The sequence below is a fragment of the Dromiciops gliroides genome, chromosome 1 (assembly GCF_019393635.1).
Source record: "Dromiciops gliroides isolate mDroGli1 chromosome 1, mDroGli1.pri, whole genome shotgun sequence".
NCBI lineage: Eukaryota > Metazoa > Chordata > Mammalia > Microbiotheria > Microbiotheriidae > Dromiciops > Dromiciops gliroides.
The window spans coordinates 696,871,893-696,894,324 of NC_057861.1; the positions used below are offsets into that span (position 1 = coordinate 696,871,893).

The 22,432-nt window shown below is 43.7% G+C and overlaps 1 protein-coding gene across 3 annotated transcripts in view; it reads left to right on the forward strand.

Annotated features, from left to right (window-relative positions):
* The window catches only part of PHF2 (PHD finger protein 2), a 198,822-nt gene that overhangs the window by 112,447 nt on the left and 63,943 nt on the right, over window positions 1-22,432 (forward strand). For 2 of the 3 annotated variants that reach the window (XM_043975714.1, XM_043975716.1), the window contains exons 2-3: window positions 4,483-4,568; window positions 18,345-18,459. In XM_043975714.1, the coding sequence (XP_043831649.1) occupies window positions 4,483-4,568; window positions 18,345-18,459 (201 nt within the window). Of the gene's footprint in view, window positions 1-4,482; window positions 4,569-7,241; window positions 7,336-18,344; window positions 18,460-22,432 lie in introns of all 3 variants that reach the window. The other variant, XM_043975715.1, reaches the window with a different exon arrangement.

Sequence of the window (22,432 nt, forward strand, 5' to 3'; positions counted from 1 at the left end):
CATCCAACAAACATTTACGGAGAATGTGCTATGGCTCTGCTTTAGGTGTTGTGGTTGCAATATACTTAGAACTGATTTAGGGATGATGATCTAGGCGAGCCAAGGAAAACACTGCACAATTTAGTACTCCTAGTTCCTAGAAATAACGGGATTTAGTGTTGGGAAAGACTTTAGAGATCTCTTCTTCTAGTCCAATCCCCTAATTTTGCAAATGAGGAAATTGAGGAGGGAATATGACCTGTGTAAAATTATAAAGCTAGCAAGACTCTTCTAGATAGCAAGAGTTCTTAACCTAGGATCCAAAGGATCCTTGGATAGATTTCATTAGGTTTGAAAAATTGGATGGGAAAAAACATTACATCTTTTAAAAAATTTTATTTTTCCCTTTGTTATCTTATATATTTTATTTTACATATTTAAAAGTGTTCTGAGAAGGGATTTATTGGATTGAGTAAATTGCCCAACAGGGACATGACATAAATGTTAAGAACTCTTTTTTTTTTAAGCTCCTGGAGACTTTTCACACTTGATTATTACTATGGCCTTCTCACCTTGGAAAACCCTGCCTCCCTTTTCCCAATGCTGAGCAATTTTATTTGTTCCAGAGCTTTTAAATTTTATATAACTGATTTTATCTCTTTCATCTTTGATATGGTTCTTATGAATATTATGAATTGTCTACCTAACCTTAGTTGTGCAAACTATAATTTTCCTCTGAAGTTTTACTTTTTACGATGTTACCCTTTAGTTTGTTTTTGTTCTTTTTTTTTTTTTTTTGGTGGGGCAATGAGGGTTAAGTGACTTGCCCAGGGCCACACAGCTAGTAAGTGTCAAGTGTCAGAGGCTGTATTTGAACTCAGTCCCTCCTGAATCCAGGGCTGGTGCTTTATCCACTGCACCATCTAGCTGCCCCTGACCCTTTAGTTTTACTAAAGGTAATTTATCCACTTGGAATTGACTGTGGTATATGGTATAAAATGCTGCTCTAAACTTATTTTCTTCCCAAATTGTTTTTCAGTTTCCCCAATTTTTCTTGATGAAAAAGGAATCCTTTGCCCAATAATTTGTATACTTGGGTTTATCAAACAGTACTTTCGCTCTTGTCTCTTCCTTCCTCCACATTTTTAATAATTGTCCTGGCAGTTAATGGTCCCGAGCTGAGAGGCACTGGGAATTCCTGTTCTTTTTGTTTCTTATTCCAGCTGGCTGAAGTAATGGAGGGAGGGAAGGGAATAAGCAATTATTAAGTGCCTACTATGTGCCAGGCACTGTGCTGAGCTAACTTTACAAATATTATCTCATTTGATCCTCACAACTGCCCTGGGCAGTAGGTGCTATTAGGATACTCATTTTACAGTAAAGGAAACTGAAGAAGAGGTAAAGTGACTTGTTCAGGGTTATACAGCTAGTAAGTATCTGAGACCAAATTTGAATTCCTGTCTTCCTGACTCCAAGCCCACCTCTCTATCCACTGTTTGTTGAATTTACTTTGTTGACATAGCTAGCTTGGCTGAGCCTTGAAGGAAGCAAGGGATTCTGGGAGGTGAGGATGGGGTAGAACATCCCAGGCTAAGGGGACAGTCTGCAGAAGCTTGGAAATAGGAGATGGAACATCACATTCAGGACAGCAAGTGGAGCTAGTTTGTCTGGAACACATAGGGGTAATGCGGAAAAATCTGGAAAGGTAGACTAGAGCTAGATTGTGGATGGCTTTATGTGTTAAACAGAGAAGACTCTTTTCCTTCCCTCTTGAGAGTATAAAGAGCCACTGACATTTCTTATGCTTTAGGAAGATTATTTTGGCAGCTGTGTAGATGATGGATTAAAGATGAGAAAGGCTGATAGGGATAGCAATTAGGAGGCTACTGCATCTACCTAATGGAGAAATGATGGGGCCTGCAATAAGGTGATAGTTGGCTGAACAGTGGGAAGGAGGGCAGAGGCGGAGTGTGAGAAACTGTTTGTGGGTAGCACCCATATCGTTTGGCAGTGGATCAACCATGCCAGGAAAGAGACAGGGAACAGTTGAGGATGATTCCGAGGTTGCTGTGAATTTTGAAAAGATTGTGGTGCCCTCAACAGAAATAGACTAGCTTGATTAAATAGGTTGGGTTGGAGCTGTGTTAAGCTCAGATTGAATCTTCCTTTTGATCCTTTCTTCCAGTTCAGTATTTGTTTTAAGCTTTGCTCTGACCAGTCTGTGACCTGACCATACCAGTAGCTGATCCTGGAATTACTTCTGCGCAATGAGATCATAGGGTGTTAGAAGTCTTTTCTCCCAACATCCCCTCATTTATAAATGTTGAAACTGAGGTGTGGAAAAACCAAATAATTTGATCAGAGTCAGACAGACTGGTGCAGAAGGAACTTGAACCCCCTAGACCCTTCAGTTCTTATGCATCACACAATCTCCTTGGATATATTCTTTTTTTTTTTTTCCAGGACAATGAGGGTTAAGTGACTTGTCCAGGGTCATACAGCTAGTAGGTGTCAAGTGTCTGAGGCCGGATTTGAACTCAGGTCCTACTGAATCCAGGGCCTGTGCTTTATTTTATCCACTATGGCACCTCGTTACCCTGAGGATATATTCATTTGAACTCTTTCTTTATGTCACTTAGTGCTGACCTTGTCCAGCATCTTCCCACTTTATTTTTGAAGAAAGTATTTAAGTTGTGCAAGTGTATGCTTTCTGTGTAGTCTACAATCTTTTGGTTGCTTTCATTTCTTAACTCCCATATTTTCCCAACATCGTTTTCACCATCTTCCTGTGCTTGGTTTAGCAATGAAGCGGCCGAGTGTGAAAGCATATGTTGATTTTGTTTGTAGGATTTTGTCAAATTCTTCAAAGAATTTTTCTACTTCATCCCCTGCAATAAGTCTCAGCTCATCAACTGCAATTATCTTTACACTGGTCTATTGGCTACCAGTCCTCCTGAGCACTGTAAGGAGAGAGGAACAAGCATCCTGTCAACTGATGTTTCTTGTTACCTTTGGGCTCATGATGAAACATGCTCCAGTGAGGCTTTGATTCACCCCTCCCAGGAAGACCTGTGAACGGCCTTTTCTTTCTCTATGTCCTCTGGCTTCATTTATAATGAAAATGTCAGCATGGATGTGGTTTAATTCCCCCAGCAGTGCATCAACTTGTTGGTGGCTGAACAAAGCCCGCACATTTGGAGCACCAGCATTTGGATTGGCTTTTGAAGACTCAAAGCACACTCTGCTCCCTTTCTGCTGCTCCTCTCCCATTGCTGTGGAAGGGGACTGAGCACCACTTTGTGTTTTTGTTCATTTTAGGGGTGGTCGTGACCAAAAAAATGATCACTTGGTGGCCATATCTCAGGTGATTAGCCTCTCTGAACTTCTCTATGTTTGTCCTTTGACACTTGGTCCACCACCAGGTCTGTACTTTCCAGTCAACAAACATTTATTAAGCACTTGCTATGTGCCAAACATGGGTGATAACAAAGAAAGGCAAAAATGTGGTCTCTACATTCTCATGGGGAAGCAGCATGGAAATAACCATACATATAAGATAGAGCATAAATGGAAGGTGGTCTCAGAGGCAATGTGTGGGTGGGTGGTGTGGTACAGGAATAGGGCAAAGCCTATTGCAGAAGGTTGGAGTTGAGCCTGAAGGAAGCTATGAAAGCCAGGATATGGAGGGAGGAAGAGAAGGCATTCTGGATATGGGGGACAGTCATTGAGAAGGCATGAATTGGGGCGACGCAGTGCCGGAACAGCAAAAGGAGGCTGATGTAGCTAGACCAGAGAGTGTGCAGAAGGGAGTCAATTATGAGAAGACTGGAAAGACAGTAAGGGGCCTGGTTGTGAAGGTATTTAAATGCCAGAGAGAGAATTTTATGTTTGATCCTGGAGGTGATAGGGAGCCACTGATGTTTATGGAGTATAGTCAGAGTGATATGGTCAGATCTGTACTTCAGGATAATTATTTTGGCCACTCGGTGGAGCCTAGATTGCACTGGGGAGAGATGGGGCAGGAAGTGATGAGGGCATGTACATGGCTTGTACAGATATGTTCTCGTGTGTGTGTGTGTGTGTGTGTGTGTGTGTGTGTGTGTGAGAGAGAGAGAGAGACAGAGACAGAGACAGAGACAGAGACAGAGAGAATCATTGGATCATACATCCAGAGTTGGAAGCATCCTCAAAAGTGCCTCCCTTTTATGGAGCTGTCCCAGGGATGGTTAAATATCTTATCCAACATCACAGATGGGAAGTATCAGAGACAGAATTTGAATCTGGGTCCTGTGATGCTGGCCCCACCCAACTGTGTCTGCTTCCCTTTGATATCTGAGGGAACAGGTCACCTGACAAATAGGCAGCTCAGATGAATGAACCCATGGAAAAGCCCCGAGGTAGCTCTCAGTTCCCTTTTCCTTCCCCAGCTTGGTTTGGACCTGGCCAGACAGGGCCAGCTGCCCAGGGCCGGGTGTGATCAGTGTCTGTTTTTCTCTATTCCAGCTGTGTTGGCGTGGAAGAGGAGGAGGCGCCAGATATTGACATATACCACTGTCCAAACTGCGAGAAAACTCATGGAAAGTCTACCTGTAAGTATATTGGTCTGTGAGAACTTGACTTGTTCAGAGCCGATGACTTTTTTGCCCACCCTGTGTCCTATTCTTTCACAGGAACACGATGGGCCTGGTTGCCTCTCTGCTAGAGACCTGAGAGATTAAATTGCTTGTTCAGGCTCACATGTGTCAGAGGTGGGTCTTCTTGACTCTGAGGCCAACTCTTTATGCGTTGTGCCAGACTGCTTCAGGGGTACAGATTGATTACTTTGGCCCCCATTGTTCCTGTGCTCTCATACATGCAACATGGACTGTCCGTCTCCCCCCCCCCTCCCCCATATAATATGGGCCTCTGCTTTGTCCATCCTCTCTACTGTCTGGCTCTGGGTTCATCCATAGGGCTGAAGGCTTTCACACCTGTTCAGTGACCTGCTCTTACATTTTCTGGGCTGGCTTCAGACTCCCAACTGGTAGGAGTTCTTTGAATTCTTTAATTACCTTAATACCCTGACCCCCTAGTTTGGAGCTTTTAAGAGTGTGGAATGTTTCTGCTCTTGGTGAACTAATTAACAGATTGTTTTCATTATGCTTTTAAGTAGATAAGCAGGGAAAGCTTATTGCCCCCATGGTTTAAAGGGGCCCGTTTTCCAGACACTTATTAGTGACTATCCAGAAAGCTCAATGTGCCGGTTGACTTTAAGAGATGCAGAGACAAAACAAAAACCTTATAAAGCCCCTTTCAAGGATCTGAGCCCGGGCTGAGGCCTGACTATTTTTTCATATCTTTGGGGTGACTCAAAGCCCCTCCAGGCCAGCCTATAGAGCAGGTGGCTGGCTGCGTCAGGCTTAACTGCTGCCTGTGAGAGCAGCTTGGCTGGAAAATCTGGGTGGGGTGACTGGGGACATCCGGAGTTATGAACTGTAGGGGACACATTTGGGAATACAGAAGAAAGTGGGAATTTTTATTGGTTTGTTTTCTTGACCTGCTGAGGGGCTTAAATAAATAGAAAGGCACAGAGTCTCTTTTTTCCTCACATTTTGGCATGTGTAGGGCAGGGTGAAAGTTAGGATTAGGGGGCAAACGGGGCTGCAAACTCTTTGACCTCAGAGCCTTGGCCTGTGAGGCAAGAGACCTGGATTCCGTTCCTGCTTTTGTTCCTGATTAGCTTGAGCAAACCTCTTCTTCTTTCAGGGCCTCAGTTTCCCCATATGAAAATGAGGCATCATTGTACAGTGGAAAGAACACCCTATGCAGTCAAGAGGACTAGGGCTCAAATCCTCTTTCTTGAGACCTCACTCCCTGGGTACAGCCCCCCTGACTTTAGTTCCCCCATCTTTAAAATGGTCTTACCAGATGGCTCCAAGGGCCCCTCCCCTCTGTAAATGTGCGACCCTATTAGCAGGTGGTTTCCAAGGGCTCTGATGTGGAGAGTATCCCCGCTCTGGCACGTGAAACCGAAAGTGAGGACAGTCTAACTGTCCTGGCTAGGAAAGACCACCCCCCCCCCAACCCAGAGACTTCCCTTTATGGCCAAATCTGTGTGCTGTGGCAGCAGCACCTTAAGAGTATTTCACATCCTTCAGAATCTTGGGGTCCCAGTCAACAGAAAAGAGCACTTGATTTAGAGTCAGAAGATGTCGGTTCAAAGGGCCCTGCTTCTCACTGTGAGTCATCTTTGCACCCCAGTTTTATTCTCTTTATAGAGGAGAATCATTTTGTGATGTGGTTTTCATTTTATAATGGAGTTTGGGGTCCAGGTGATCCTGAAAGTTCCATCTAACTAACACTAGAACATTGTGAGTCTCCAAATCTTTATCTCTACAAGATTATTTTCTTCTTCTTCTTCTTCTTCTTCTTCTTCTTCTTCTTCTTCTTCTTCTTCTTCTTCTTCTTCTTCTTCTTCTTCTTCTTCTTCTTCTTCTTCTTCTTCTTCTTCTTCTTCTTCTTCGCAATGGGGGTTAAGTGACTTGCCCAGGGTCACACAGCTGGTAAGTGTCAAGTGTCTCAGGCTGGATTTGAACTCAGGTCCTCCTGAATCCAGGGCTGGTGCTTTATCCACTGCACCACCTAGCTGCCTCCAAGATTTGCTTCTTAACAATAAAATGCTATGTGTGTAATTTATAAATAAGTAAATCAAGACATATTGGGGAAGTGTTCAAAATTGTGTACTGATATGGTTTGCACTCAATAAAATTTGAAGAGACCCCTACTCTAGAGGGAACCAAAAGTAAAATAAAATAAAATGCTACTCTGGCTAAGTAGGAATAGAAATAATTTACTAGGCTATGATCATCATTGGCTGTTCATAATAATAGTATTTATATAGCATTTTAAAGTTACCAAATATTACCTCATTCAATCCTCATAACAGCCTTGGGAGGGAGATACTTTTATTACTCGTATTTTATAAATGAGGAAACTGAGGCAAACAGAGGTTAAATAACTTGCCCAGGGTCACTCAGCCAGTGGGTAGATGCCTGAAGTTGGATTTGAACTCAGGTCTTCCGGACTGCAGACATGATGCTCCATCCACTGTACCACCCGCTGCCTCCATTTATCACTTTGGACATTTAGGAACAATGGGGACGTGTGCCACTGTCCTTGTTAGAGCAGAGAAGAGGCAAGTTAGTCCAACCCCTGAGATACCTTTAGCTGTTGAAGCCTGGATGAGACCAGAGCACCTGCCTGTCTTGTTTTTCTGCCTCCAGGCTTCCTTCAGCTCATTTACCATTACCTGTGACACTCAGCTTAGCGCCTTTTCACCAGTCGTCATGCTTCTGAAACCCGCGGACTCCATTACAGGTTAATTTACAGATCATAATTTCTTTAAAGGCTTTAGCTTTTACAACGATTCTTTTTTTTTGCCTTTTTTTTTTTTTGCGGGGCAATGGGGGTTAAGTGACTTGCCCAGGGTCACACAGCTAGTAAGTGTCAAGTGTCTGAGGTCAAATTTGAACTCAGGTCCTCCTGAATCCAGGGCCGGTGCTTAATCCACTGCGCCACCTAGCCGCCTCCCACTTTTACAACGATTCTTAAAAAAGAAAGAAAGAAAGAAAGAAAGAAAGAAAGAAAGAAAGAAAGAAAGAAAGAAAGAAAGAAAGAAAGAAAGAAAGAAAGAAAGAAAGAATAATATCGGCCATTAGAGTAAGATTGAATGCTTACGGTTGGGTAAGTCACTTATCCTCTGCCTGCCTCCATTTCCTCATCTGTAAATGGGGATAATAATAGCACCTACATCCCACGGTTTTTATGTACTGTAAAAAACCCCCAGACCTTAGCCCAGTGCTGTTATATCATAGGTGCTGTAGAAATATCAGCTATTCTGCTTAGTCATGAGCTGTGGGTTATTATTACCACCTTGCAGGCAAGAAAGGGGAGAGGCTAACTGGCTTCTTGAGAGTGAGTCTGGGATTTCCTCGGTGTGGGGAATTTCAGGTGAGGAACTCCCACTGCCCATGCAGCTGGCCACCTTTTCTGGTCTTGGAGCCACCAAGAGGTTCAGTGATTTCCCCAGGGCCCTGTAGCTGGTCTCTTACACCTGAGGCCTGCTCTGTCCCTTTCCTAAGGCCAGAGCCGGCGAGCTGAGTTCTAGCCCCTTGATCTCCGGTCTTCTAAAAGGATTCACACACAGGAGGATCCTTTTCTAAGCTGAAGTGTAATTTCAGGCGGTTTACACAGTCTCTTTGGGAATACGGCCCTAGAACAGGAGAGTTGATCTATCAGTCTGCTCAGGTGCCCCCAGGCCCAGGGTGTAAGGCTGCCTTCCCACCAGGACCCTAAGAATAGCATTGGGGTGAGGCTCTGGCAGCTGCCTTAGCCAGAACATAGTTTGGAAAACTATGTATGCCCCGTGTGCTCCATTTCCTGTATCCTGGCCTCTGCAGGGATCCGAGACACTGTTCTGCATCGTTTGTTAATCAGCTATTATTCAAACATGTGTTTGCACAAGTTAAGTTATCAAACAGCATCAATTGTGTATGAAAATGAATAGGTACAACTCCAGAGCCCATCGTTTGCAGCCAAGATTTAATTGCAAGGTTAGTGAAGAGAGGCCCACACTGATTGCCTTCGTTATGCAATGTGTGTGCATTTCTAAAATACACTTTTGGCTCATGCCTCCTCTGATGTATGTTTCCCAGATGCCTAATGAAAAAGGCATTTTCCACTTTCTTACTCTTTATATATATATATATATATATATATATATATATATATATATATATATATATATACACACACCCCCCAAACAAAACAAAACAAAACAAAAAAAACTAAAACCCCAACAACTTTCTGTGGCTTGGTATTGAATTCTTTGCACCCATTTTCTGGGACATGAAATCTAGAATCCCTTTGCTTTGTCCCCAATCTGGGAAGGTGGCAAGAACAGTAGACTGGAACACCCTCTGAAGTCTTAGCCTATGGAGACTAAAGGAAATTTGTACTTTCCCTTAGGGTGAATTTTAAATCAAGTTGATTTACATCAATTTAAATTACTAGCCAGGCAGATCTGCTATAAATAGTGCCTTCCTGTGGTGAAGGAACAGAGAAACTCAGCAAGTCCCTGGCCCCCTTTGGTCTGTCTATAAGATGGATCCCTGTGAAATGGACAGCTCTTGCCTCTGTACGCCTACATAGTAAGGCATGTTTGAGATAACCTTAATATAGCACCTCGGAGTTGGAAAGGATCTTAGCGGCTGATCTAGTACCATCCCCACCTCAGTAGGGGAAATGCTTTCTAACATCCCCAACAGGTGGCCAACCAGCCTCTGCTTGGACCCTTCCAGTGATGGGCTGGGTCCAAGGCAATCCCCCCCCCCACCCCTCCACCCCCATAACTCAGATGTAGCTTCCATTTTTAGAAAGTCGACATGATACATTTTGAAGTTGTGATTTATTTGATGTTTTATGCCTTCTTCAGATTACTGAGCCATGGTAGGGTTATTATGTTTAAGCTGATAGAAGTAGATACTTGTCAGTCGGTTCCCAATTCTCAACTGTTTAAATCTTTGATCTTTGAGACAGGGGAGGGGATAGGGAAATATTTTTGCTGGGTTATGTAGTGAGAATAACTATTACGCCAAGAGAAAGAAATTCATTTCTTTTTTTTAAGGTAAAGCAATATGCTTATCCTTTGATTACTGGGAACATGTATACTGGTTTTTAGAACAAAATCTTGTATTTTCCCATAAATAGGAAATGAGTTTGTAAAAGCGAAAATTGAACTTAAAGCCAAATTAATATATAGAATTTAAAAAAATGTTGTGTTGTGTTAACTCAGTGGTTACTTTCTTCTGGTTTATTCATAGAATGAAAAAAATTTTTTCCTGCTTTTTCAGTCCCTCAAATGATTTGTTATTTTAGGATGTTGAATTAGTCCAAAGAGAGAACACTTTCTTGCTACATATATAGAAGGTGCTATGTCTATTAGAGAACAGATCACCATTTCAATAGCCTCTGATGATCCACTAAGCTCACTGAAGTTATTTCCTTTTACATCAGCAAATTCTCTCTCTCTCTCTCTCTCTCTCTCTCTCTCTCTCTCTCTCTCTCTCTCTCTCTCTCTCTCTCTCTCTCTCTCCCTCTCTCTCCCCCCTCCCCCAGGTATCTGTATCTAAGCCAGCTCTTCTTTGGTAGTTAAGGCCACACATAGCCTGGTATTAATTAGTATGAATATTCCAAGAAAATCAGCTGGAAATAATGTATGTCCCATTGTGATTGTCTTAATAGCATTGATATAAAAGCCATGTGCTCCTCCTCCTAATAGCCGTCACCATTCGCAGCCACAGCTCCGACATCTGCTCGCATTTCTTTACTACTCTGCACACTTGCCAAAGCACTTTCCTCACATAGCCTCGTGAGGTGATGTGGTAGAGGTATTCTGTCTTCATGAGATTCCCAGAAAAGACATCCTTCCTTGAGAGTCGTGTGGCTATGGTCAGGATACCCGCTTTTGAAGAGGAGGACCTCCAAGGGACCACTATCAGAAGTCAGGAAAGAGAGAAGTCATGGCCAAGGCGCCTGAGTCCATCCCTCCTTGGGCTACAACTTGCCTGAATTGTTGAGACTCTTCCCTCCTACCCTCTTCTTTTATCTAGACCTATTTAACAAAATAGGGAGAGAAAATGGAAAGTTTCCATTCGATTGACAACTTTGGACCAACCCTCTTTTAGGTTCAGGTGCAGAGCTGCAAAGGTCGACATGAAGATAGCAAACGGTGGAGAGAGCACTGGCTTTGTAGTTAGGGGACCTAGGTTCAAGCCGTTGGGACCCTTCTGCCTTTCAATCTGCTCTACTAAAATTGTGCTCTCCAAAGTCACCAGTGTCCTCCTGGGCAATCAAATCCATTGGATTTCCACCCCGCCCCCTCATCTTCTTGAACCTTTCTGGAATATTTTGTACTGTTGACTCCTTCCTCTTTAAAATTCTTCCTTCTTTTAACTTCTGTTACGAAACTCTCTTTGTTGGTTCTCTTTAACTTTAATTCAACTAGCATTCATATATTCCTTTATTTAAAAATGCATTTTTATTGATATCTTTTGTTTTTTAATCACTTATATTTCCCAGTGTTTCTTTTTCCTCTTGATAGAGACCCATCCCTTATAATATAGAAAAAAGAGGAAGAAAAATGCAAGACTAACCAAGGTAATGAAATGGTCTGATGATATCTGGAGTATTTCACACTCATGGTCCGCCTCTGCACAGAAGCGAAGGAGAGAGGGAAGTGTCTTCTCAAATTTGTCTCTTCCTTGGAGCCAAACTCACTCATTTATATTTCATAGCATTTAGTTTGGATTCTTTTTCAACCCACATGGATTGATTAAGCACCTACTATGTGTCAGACACTGTGCTAGGCATGAATGAAGACAAAAGATTCTTTGCCAACAAGTATTCTAATTTTGACTTGTTCTTTTGCAGTCTCCTTCTCTGGTTGCTCTTCTTTCTCCTCCAAACCTCTCATGTCTTCTTCCCCTAACACCCTGGACTCAGCACTCATCTCTCCCTTCTATATTATCAGTTGTGGAAATCTCCTTGTTTCCTATGGCTTCGGACATTACATTTCTGCAGATGACCACGCCACTCCTCTGCTCATAAAGCTTCAGTGGCTCTTTAGTGCCTCCAGGATCAATATAACTATGAGTTTTGACATTTAAAGCTGTTCACAGTTTGCCTTTAGCCGATCAACAAGCATTTCATTCAGTGATCCACGTGACATCCAGTCTCCTGCTCTTGGCTTTTGCCCAAGCTGTCCTATTTGCCTGGAATGTACTCGCTCCTCACTTCTGTCTTTTAGAATCTCGGCTTCCATTCTTGGCTCAAGTGTTATCTACCACGGGAGACCTTTCTTGATGCCCTCCTCCCATTAGTCATTAGTCTCTTTTCCCAAATTAATTTGTACACATTTTATATGGACTTATCTGTGCACATGTTGTTTCCTTCCAATAGAATGTAAATTTCTTAGAGGTTGGGACTGTTTTCTTTGTAGTGACTTAGACAAAGTAGGCCCATAATAAATGCATGCTGAATAAGTGAATCTCTCTTCTAAGCTCCTCTCTCTCTGTCTCTGTTTCTCTGTCTCTGTCTCAATTTAAAAAAAAAATTTTTTTTTTTGCAGGGCAATGGGGGTTAAGTGACTTGCCCAGGGTCACGCAGCTAGTGTCAAGTGTCTGAGGCCAGATTTGAACTCAGGTACTTGTGAATCCATGGCTGGTGCTTTATCTACTGTGCCACCTAGCCGCCCCCTTCTCTCTCTCTCTTAATACCTTTTGAATCTCTTCACCAGTATGTCCTACCATCATTTGAAGATCTGCATTCAAACCTAAATATCTTTTGCTCCAAAATTCCCAGTTCATTTAAATGATATCAATGTTCTTACCAAGACTCAGGCTCATAATCTTGGCGTCCTCTGTTTTGGGCCCTTTTGTTGTTGTTGTTGTTTTTAATAGGCAATTGGGGTTAAGTGACTTGCCCAGGGTCACACAGCTAGTAAGTGTTAAGTGTCTGAGGCCGGATTTGAACTCAGGTACTCCTGACTCCAGGGCCGGTGCTCTATCCACTGCGCCATCTAGCTGCCCCCTGGGCCCTTTTCTTGATCTCTCTACTCTCAGTGACCTCATCAGTTCCCATTAATTAGTTCAGTTATTATCTATGTAGATGAGCCCCACATCTAGTCTCTTTTACATTCCAGTCCTGGATCACCGACTGCCAACTGGACATTTTCATCTAGATAGCCTGGAGTCATCAAACAGCCCCCGAGGTCATCCTGTGCCTGCTTTTGTGTATTGTATAAATCTCTATACATGTGCTAGGTAGCACAGTGGATAAAGCACCGGCCCTGGATTCAGGAATACCTGAGTTCAAATCCAGCCTCAGACACTTGACACTTACTAGCTGTGTGACCCTGGGCAAGTCACTTAACCCCCATTGCCCCGCAAAAACCAAAACCAAAACCTAAAACAACAACAACAAAAAAGAAGTTAACACTTCCAAGACAAGGATTGTTTCACCAAAGGTTTCACCTTTGTCTTTGAAGCCCCAGGGTTTTGCACAGTGTCTGACAGATCCTAGACATTTAAAAAAATGCGTGTTGATAGTGATGATCTAAAATAATACTGGATATCTCCCCTGACACCCCCACCCTTTCCTCAACTTTCTCAATTTTTGTTGAACATACCACCATCCTTCCAGGCACTCAACTCTCTTGACACTCTCTTTTCATTTCTTCATCTCCATTGATCCTTTTGGAGATCTCATCAGTTCCTATGCAGATAACTCCCTAATCTATATCCCAAACCCTGAATCTCTCTCTCTGGAGGGCTAGTCTACCACCACCAACTGCCTGGGCATGGATATCTTATAGGCTTAACACAACAAAAATACTTCTCTCTCCCTCCATTTCTCCCAACTCCCCAACCCACTCCTTTTCTGTAATTGCCTATTTCCACAGAAAGCAACATAACCCTTCCAGTTAATTAGGTTCACAAAGTTGGAGTCAACCTTTATTCCTCATTTCCCCTACTATCCTCCCCCAATCTAGTAAATTGTTATGTCTTATCCATTCTTCCCATACAACACTTCTTAAATCCATTCCCTTCTTTCATCACCTCTCTTGGACTATTAAAATGGTTTTCTAAATTTTCTCCCTGCTTTGAATCTTTTCCCTTTCCAATCCATCCTTCATATATTCACCAAAATGATTTTCCTTTTTTTTAATGAAATTTTTTTTTTCTCTTTTTCTCCCCACCCCCAACTATACACATTTGTATTGAACAAGAAGAAAAGAAAACCCAAGTAATACCTAGTCAAATGAAGTAAATCTTCCTCCTCATCTCCATCTCATGGCTTCCCTCAAGTCCCAGCTAAAAATCTCACTGTCTACAAAGGAAGTTTTCTGGGTCCTTTTTAATGTCAGCCTCTTCCTCCAATTCATCTGATCTATGTTGTGTATGTAAATAGTTGTTTGCTTGTTGTCTCTTCTATTAGATTTTGGGAGCCTTGAGGGTAGGGACTGTCTTTTGCCTCTTTTTGTATCCCTAGTGCATAGCACAATGCCAGCATATGGTAAATGCTTATTGACTATTGACTGACTTAGGTTTCTGATCAGTTTCATACCTTTGCTGTTGTAAGAATTCTAATGCACAGGTATCATCATGTGATTCCCTTGCCCCAAAACCTTCAGTGGTGACCTGACCTTTGAATATAAATGCAAAAATCTTACCCTGGCATTCAGAGCTCTACATAATATGGCTTCAATTTCCCTTTCCAGAATTATTTTACACTGCTTACTTCCATTCCTTCTGCATTTGAACCAGATCATCTGGTCTTACTCTCTACCCCGCCATCTTCCACCTCTCCCCAACCTCCCCGCCACTCACTCCTATCTGCAAACTTCTGTTGATTGTGTCCTATGTTTGGATCAGACTCCCTTCATCTCCCCATCTGCTGATAGCCTCTCCTTCTTTCAAGGCTCAGCTTAGATGCTCCCCTCCACATGAAGCCCTCTCTGAACCTTTCCAGCTAGACATAATGGATGTTGAGATTTCGTTTTGCTGCCCTATGCCTAGAACGGAAATGTGAGGCCCAAATCTTGGCCTCTATAAAGGTCACTGTAAAAGATGGGGTAATCCGGGGCAGCTAGGTGGCGTAGTGGATAAAGCACTGACCCTGGATTCAGGAGGACCTGAGTTCAAATCCTCAGACACTTGGCACTAGCTGTGTGACCCTGGGCAAGTCACTTAACCTTCGTTGCCTGGCCAAAAAAAAAACAACCCCAAAATTAGAAAACCAAAAAGATGGGGTAATCCAGTGAGATGCAGTCAGAGCAAGCAAAGGCCTGCCTTAGGAGCAGAAATCAGCCTAAACACAGGGGTTCCCCAGAGACTCAGCCATGGCTAACTTTCCTTGGAGCCTTACATATCTGCATTATTACTGATGTTAGGGTTAAGGTCGGGAGGTGTGGTTCCGGGTGTTCCGAGGCGGCTCCTCCTCAGTTCTCTAAGCTTTTTTCTCTCTTAGAGAACAGTTTCTGTAAACCCTGCCCTTAGAGGAGATTCCTTGAGGGGGTTTACAGTAGAGATAATGCCTGTATGTCCTCTGCCAGCCCCAGAGTCACCTGTGACCAGGGCCCACAGAAAACGCTGCAGCAGCTGCACCGCCAGCCAGCGGTGGGTATTGAGTTACAAACCCAAGTGCACCCAGAGAGGAGACTTGATCCTCAGACTCTGGTGTTATTCTCTAATGGTTATCCTAAATCGGATAGGGGATAATGAGCCCTTTACCTCCGCTGGCTAAACTCTTCTCTTCTAAACCGGATGGGTGTTTGTGATTCTCTTGCACACCAACCTCCCTGTGTTATGTCAGTGGAATGTTCCTTCCTGGTTCCTGGTCTGACTTTCAGCAGAAGGAGGGGGGCGTGTGTGTGTGTGTGTGTGTGTGTGTGTGTGTGTGTGTGTGTTGGTGGGCACATCCTCCAAATTTTAGGAGCCCAAAGACTAGTCACACCATAATTTTAACCTTGTTCTGCTTAGGCCCAGAGACAAAGCTGGGGCGGGGGTGGGGGGGTGGAGAGAGGCACATTCAGTTCAGTATAAACTTCCAAACAAGTAGCATTGTCCAAAAAATGGAACAGGCTGCCTCAGACGACTTTAATAATGATACTGATATTAATAATACTACAACTGGCATTTATAGGGTGCTTTAAGACTTTTCATAGCACTTTGCAAATGTTATCCCATCTTATCCTTACAACAACCCTGAGAGAAAGATGTTATTACTATCCCCATTTTATCTATCTATCTGTTTGCTTTTTGTGTGCAGTGAGGGTCAAGTGACTTGCCCAGGGTTACACAGTTAGTAAGTGTCAAGTGTCTGAGGCCGGATTTGAACTCAGGTCCTCCTGAATCCAGGGCCAGTGCTTTATCCACCACACCACCTAGCTGCTCCTTCCCCATTTTCTTTCATTCATTCATTCATCTCCCCCCCCCCATTTTATTTATGAGAAAACAGAGGTAGGAAGAGGTAAAAGTGACTTGCCCAGCATCACACAACTAGTATCTAAGGGTGGATTTGAACTTAGGGCTTCCTGATTCCAAGCCTGGTGCTTTCCCCACGGTGACACCTGGTTGCCTAGAGCAAGCTGGATGACCACTTCCTAAGTATATCACAGAAGGGATTCTTGTTCAAGTTAGGTTTGGCTTGGGTTTGCCCAAGGTCCCTTCCAATGCCAAGATGTTGTGATTCTGTGAATACCTGTTCTTTCCATAGACATTCTGAATAATTCACACTTGTTTCAGGACCTCTTCTGGGAAATCTTTGTCTAGAGAGTTTGTGCTAATAATTCACGTCTTAGCATCTCAACCTGCTCAGTCCTTGTGGGTACCCATCACAGAGCCCTGAAGGGTGGTAGAGGGAGTAGTTCGGAAGGCTTCTTTCTTTGCAGGATTATAATGTGTGGGGCAAGATGAGGTGTGCTGAGTGGCCAGGGCAGAGAGATGCAACCCCAAAGATAAAGGAAAGTGAGGGGGAAGGGGCTGACAAAGGCCATTTTCTGCAGAAACCCTCTCAGATGGTTATCTCCCCTAATTTTGACTATCTCCAGGGAAAGAAATGAGATTAATGTTCCCAGTGTTCTCTGCTAATGTCTTTACTGTCAGGATTTCTCTTGTTTTCCCCACAATGGATATAGAGCACAGTTGGTTACCGTCTTCTATGTAATAACTCTCAGTATTCTGAAAGCAATTATTACATCACCCCTCAGTCTGCTGTTCTCTCAGCTTAATTATTGCAATTCTGTGAACCTTTCAAATCCTTTGGGCACTATGAATTCCATACTCTGAGTTCTAAAACTCTAGTGTTGTGTCAATCAATAAATGAGTCAATCATCAAACATTTATTAAGCACCTACTATGTGTCCAGTGCAGTGCTAGGCAGTGGCTTAGCATTTTTTCCAAGAAAGCCATGCTATTTCTGATTTTTCTAGAATATCTCCACTACCTTAACCTCCCAGATTTACATGAGAAAAATAACTGGCAAACTGCACAAGACTAGGTAAATGTGAGCTGGTCCTTTTTTTTTTTCCTTTTCTTTTGGCAGGGCAATGAGGGTTAAGTGACTTGCCCAGGGTCACATAGTAAGTGTCAAGCGTCTGAGGTTGGATTTGAACTCAGGTCCTCCTGACTCCAGGGCTGGTGCTTTATCCAATGCGCCACCTAGCTGCCCCTAAGCTGGGCCTATTTTGATAGAAGTCTGGCTAGTAAAGGGTGTGAATGATGGAAAGATGGTCCTTAGTTGCTACAACCTGCACATCCCAGGATCGATTTCTCATTGGAAATTGCTTTGTTTCCTCTTTCTTCTTTTTAAAATGATGTCCAGCCATTTTCTCCAATCTGAAGTTTAGGGGTTACACTGTCGTGGCCTAATGAAAGATTTCCGTACATTCATATGGGCCTCAGAGAATTCATTTTTCTGTCCCTAATAAGGAGATCTCACCCCTGCTCTTTGACTCCTTATAATTCATTTTGCTTTGCGGGGTTAGAATTAGAACAGGCCATTTGCTTGTGGGCTACTAAGGCTATTAGAATCTTCTTCTATACCTGTTCCCATTGCCCATCGGGCACTTGATAGATCTTATTTTCCAAATGAAAAATGGCACCAGAGGCTGCTTCTTGTGCTCCTGTGGGAAGGACTTGCCTTGGCTCTGTGTTCTCCTTCCCACAGAATGGCCTCTTGGAAGACCACCCCCTCTGGAGTCAGTGACCTAGATCCCATCTCACCTGTGATGAGGTGCTACCTGTAGGGCTCTGGGGAAGTCACTTAATCTCCACAGTCCCGAGTTCCCTCATCTGTAAAATGGTGGGGTTTGACTAGATCAGAGGTGTCAGACACCAAGACTACGACCCAGCAATGCTCCCAAGCACAAGTGCAGCCAGAGCCAGATTAAAAGGGAATTGAGAAATATTTAACAAAATAAATAAAAATACAGTAGAGCATAGATACTGTTAGTCTGTGGTTTCCTAAATCAATAGGTGTCCCCGAAGGGATCCTTCCATAGGGTTGAGCCTCCCCCATTTCTGAGTTTGATACCAATGGTCTCTGACGCCCCTTGCAGCTCTCAGGCCATGAATGCTGGAGCAGCTGGATGCGTCTTCTGGGCCACTAGGAGGCTGAGGGGATGGGGCACACAGAGGGAGGGGGGGGGGTGGTGGTGGGCAGAGATTACTTCCTGGACATGTTGCAGGGGCTTCAGATTCCCCTCTTAGGGGCTGCGGTGGTAGCCTCTGCCATCCTCTTTACTGACCATTTCCTCTCTTTTCTAGTGAAAAAAAAAAGAAATTGGCATAAACACGACACAGGGCAGACGACAGATGTCAAACCTGTCCAGAATGGGAGTCAAGTGTTCATCAAAGAGCTGAGGAGCCGAACTTTCCCCAGGTGGGTACACGGGCCAAAGAGGGCGGGTCCCTATGAGACCCTGACCCCCTTTGTAGGAAGACTCTGGACTGGGGGTCTGGAGAACATAGTTCTTATCCCTTTTCAAGTGAGAGGATTGTGGGGGCCAGGGGCCATATGTTATTGGAACACTAGGTAGTTAAATCATCTCTGCTGGAGTTTGTGAGCTTAGTGGCATCCCGACTAATTAACTGAAACGTTTCATAGCTGCCAATTTTCTCCTTTGTAGGATGAGAGAATGAGTACCAGAGGCAGTGTGGTAGAGTGGTTAGGATGCTGGACTTGTAGTCAGAAAGACTTGGGTTCAAATCCTTCCTCAGATCCTTAGTTGCTGTGTAACCCTGGACAAGTTACCCAACTCCATCTCTGTGCCTCAGTTTCCTCATTTGTAAAATGAGGTGATTGGACTTGAAGGCCTCTGAGATCTCTTCCAGCTCTAAATTCTGATGGTTCTGTGATCTCTAAAGTCTTTTCCACTTTCAAATCTTACGAAGCTACAGCCCTGTGCTTAAAACGAGCAGGTCTAGTTACCTAGCTACAAATGGGTCAGTTTAGAGAACAGTTAATTCCATTGCCAGTGAAGCTGTGTGACCTTGGGTACATCATTTAATCTCTTGTGGCTTGGATTGCCTAAGAAGTAGGAGGGACCAGGCAGGACTTCATCTCGAGATGCCTTCTATTGAGGGGTCTGTGGTTCTGTGATCAGCTGCCTCTGCTAGGAAAATTGAAATTGGGATGTCTGGGCCTGGGCATATGAAAGAATTCTGCATGTGGGAAAGACAGCTTTTTCTTCTTCCTTTTTTTTTTTTTTTTTTTTAAAGAATATTAACGGGGCAGCTAGATGGCGTAGTGGTTAAAGCACTGGCCCTGGATTCAGGAGTACCTGAGTTCAAATCCGGCCTTACTAGCTGTGTGACCTTGGGCAAGTCACTTAACCCCCATTGCCTGCAAAAAAACCCAAAAAACAAAAACCAAAAAGAATATTAACAGTATTTAAGCTCCCTATGAAGGCTCCCTCTCATCCCCCATCCTGCCTGGAAACATCTTCTGATTGAAGCTGCCAAATCTGAATTGCTTCCCAGGAATGGGAGATTAGCCTCTATGCAGCCCCTCAGCATTGGGGGAACAAGGATGTCCCTCTTGTGGACGGCATCAGAGAGTCGGATGGGGAATGGGGTAGAGGTTCAGGGAGGGTCTATGCTTGCCCTAGAGGACAGGAGAGGTCATTGAATCGTGAGTCAATAAAGCTGATAAAACAAACTTAGACCTTCCCTTTCATGCCAGGCCTGGCCTGAGTGCCTGTAAGACAGCACCCTGGGCACCCTTCTGGTTGCTGCTTAGCTTTGTTTTGGCTTGCTAATGATCGCTGGCTTTTATATAGCACTTTAACATTCACAGTGAATTTAACATTCGTGATTTCTTTTGGACCTCACAATAGCCCCTTGAGAGGAAAGTACTGTGATATGACTACCCACCCTCCCCAGTTTACAGATGGGGAAACAGGTCCAGTGAAGGTAAATGACTTTCCTGTGGTCAGAGGTGAGGCACTGTCTTTTTATTCTCTTGGTCTGTTGTGTCTTAAAGCCTATTCTCTTGGGAACAAGAACCAACATCAGACATTGGGTCTTAGCATTTTCCTGAACCAGAAGCTAAACATATTTTGTCCAGCCCAGGTCTTTTTTCCTCCAAGTTCACCGCTCATTTCATTGCACCAGCAGAGCCTCTCCTACTGCCCCCCACCCCCAACAGTCCAGTCATCAAAGATCATTTACAAGATTAAAGGGCCCCTGTCTTTTATGAACCCTTCCTGACCTCCTTCTGGGGTTTGGGAGGCTCAGGAGGATGCTAAGAAGTTAAGTTGGTTCTCCCAAGATGGAGGTCAGGAGCTGATGTCCTGAATGAATCAACAGGCCTTCTTGGGAAGCTTCTCCTTCTCTTAATCGTTTGTGTCTCAGAGCTTATTCTTTTGGGAAGAAGAAGCAACAAGAGACAGCCGGCTCACTGGTTCCTGGCATCTGCTTGAACCAGAGGTCAAGGGAAACTCAGTGTTGCCAGCATATTTTATAAAAGCCTGATTGTCCCCCAGGAGGCCCCATCTGGGACCTGAGATGCAAATTACAGATATCAAGGGGTATGATCATGGAGTCATAGGTCCAGAGCTGGAAAAGACCATAAAAATCGCCAAGTTTAATCACTTCACTTAATAAGTGAAGAAACTGAGGCCTATCAGGGTTAAATGACTGCTCCAAGGTCACATAGCTAATGAGTGGCAGAACTAGAATTTGAACCTTGTTCCTATGACTCCAGATCTGGATTCTTCTTTTTTTTTTTAATGTTTTATTGAGGTTCTTTAAAAACCAAATAACAATCTACCATCACTTCTTATTGACCTGCCTTCAAGCCACTGAATAGAAGCCTTTCTTGTTAAAATAATAATCTTACCTAGTATTTATATAGTACTTCAAGGTTTGCAAAGTACAACCATTAACTCATTTTATCTTCAATTTATTTTCACTCACTTCATTTATCTTCACAATCCTGAGAGGTATGTGCTATTATTTCCATCTTACAGAGGAGGAAACCGAGGCAGGCAACTGTTAAGTGATGAACCCAAGGTCCCATGCCTAGTAAGTGTCTGAGGCAGGATTTGAACTCAGGCCTTTGTAACTCCAAAGCCTGGGCTCTATGCATTACGGAGCCACCTAGCTGTCTCTCCGGTTACAAATGAGTACTGTTAAGCAAAGCAAATCAACATGGCTATGTCTAAAAACGTATGCTTCATTCTCTGCATTCTCTACCTTTTGCACATCGCCTCTTTGCTGATTGGCATGCTGCTATATCTCTTGACTGTGGAAGTCATGATTGGACACTGCATTGAGCATTGTTCTGAATGTTGTTTTCTGTTACATTATTGTAGTCTTGGTGTAAATTATTCTCCTAGTTATCCTTATTTTGCTCTAAATCAGTTCAACCTTTCTCTGAATTCTTTCTTCATGTTCATTTTTTACAGTACAATAATATTCTATTAAGAACTAGCCCTGGAGTCAGGAGGACCCAAGTTCAAATTCGGCCTCCGACACTTGACACTTACTAGCTGTGTGACCCTGGGCAAGTCACTTAACCCCGATTGCCTCCCCCAAAATATTCCATTGCATTCACATATCACAGTTTTTTTAGTCATCCCTTAATAAATAGGCACTAATTTTCCCTCCAGTTCTTTGCATATGTTTGCTCATGTGGGATCTCACCCCACCCCTTTCCCTGCTGTACCCATACCTCCATCTGTCCTTGCGCACTAGGAGAAAGAGAATCCTTAGCCATTTCTGAGTGGGGAGGACCAGGACCTCCAGGGGCTTTGTGGGATCCCTGTGATTATATAAGATAATTGATGGGGAAATGCTTCGCCCCCTGGGAGGCAAAGTGCCTAGGGATGACACCATTGTTCTGTTCAAGCTGTCTATTCCCTTCAGTTCCAGGGGTCTTGTTGAGGATTGTACTATAGCATCTAGCATCACACAAAGCTGGGAGCGACCTCAGAAACCATCCAGCCCAACCTCCTTATGTTACTGATGAGAAACTGAGGCCCAGAGAGGTTATGGGACCTTTCCCCAGGTCATAGGGCTAGTGAGTGGCAGAACCGGGACTCAACTTTGGGTGCCATCTTCAGCAGGCTTCCCAACGTACCCTTCAGTGCCAGGGACATAACTCAGTGCCACTCTTTGCTCAGACCCGCAGAGTTCCTAATCTGGTCTCCTTCCCTCTTTGTTCATTCAACGACTGACCACTGATGATGGCTATGGTTCCTATCTCGATCTTTTCCCTCAGTTTCTCTCTTTCGTTCAGTCTTTGTGGGCAGCAAATCAAGAGTGGAAAGATTTGGAGTCAGAAGACCTGGGTTTTCACTCCTTGGTGCTGCCTCTTGTTGCCTTTGTGACCTTTAGCAAGTCGCTTAATC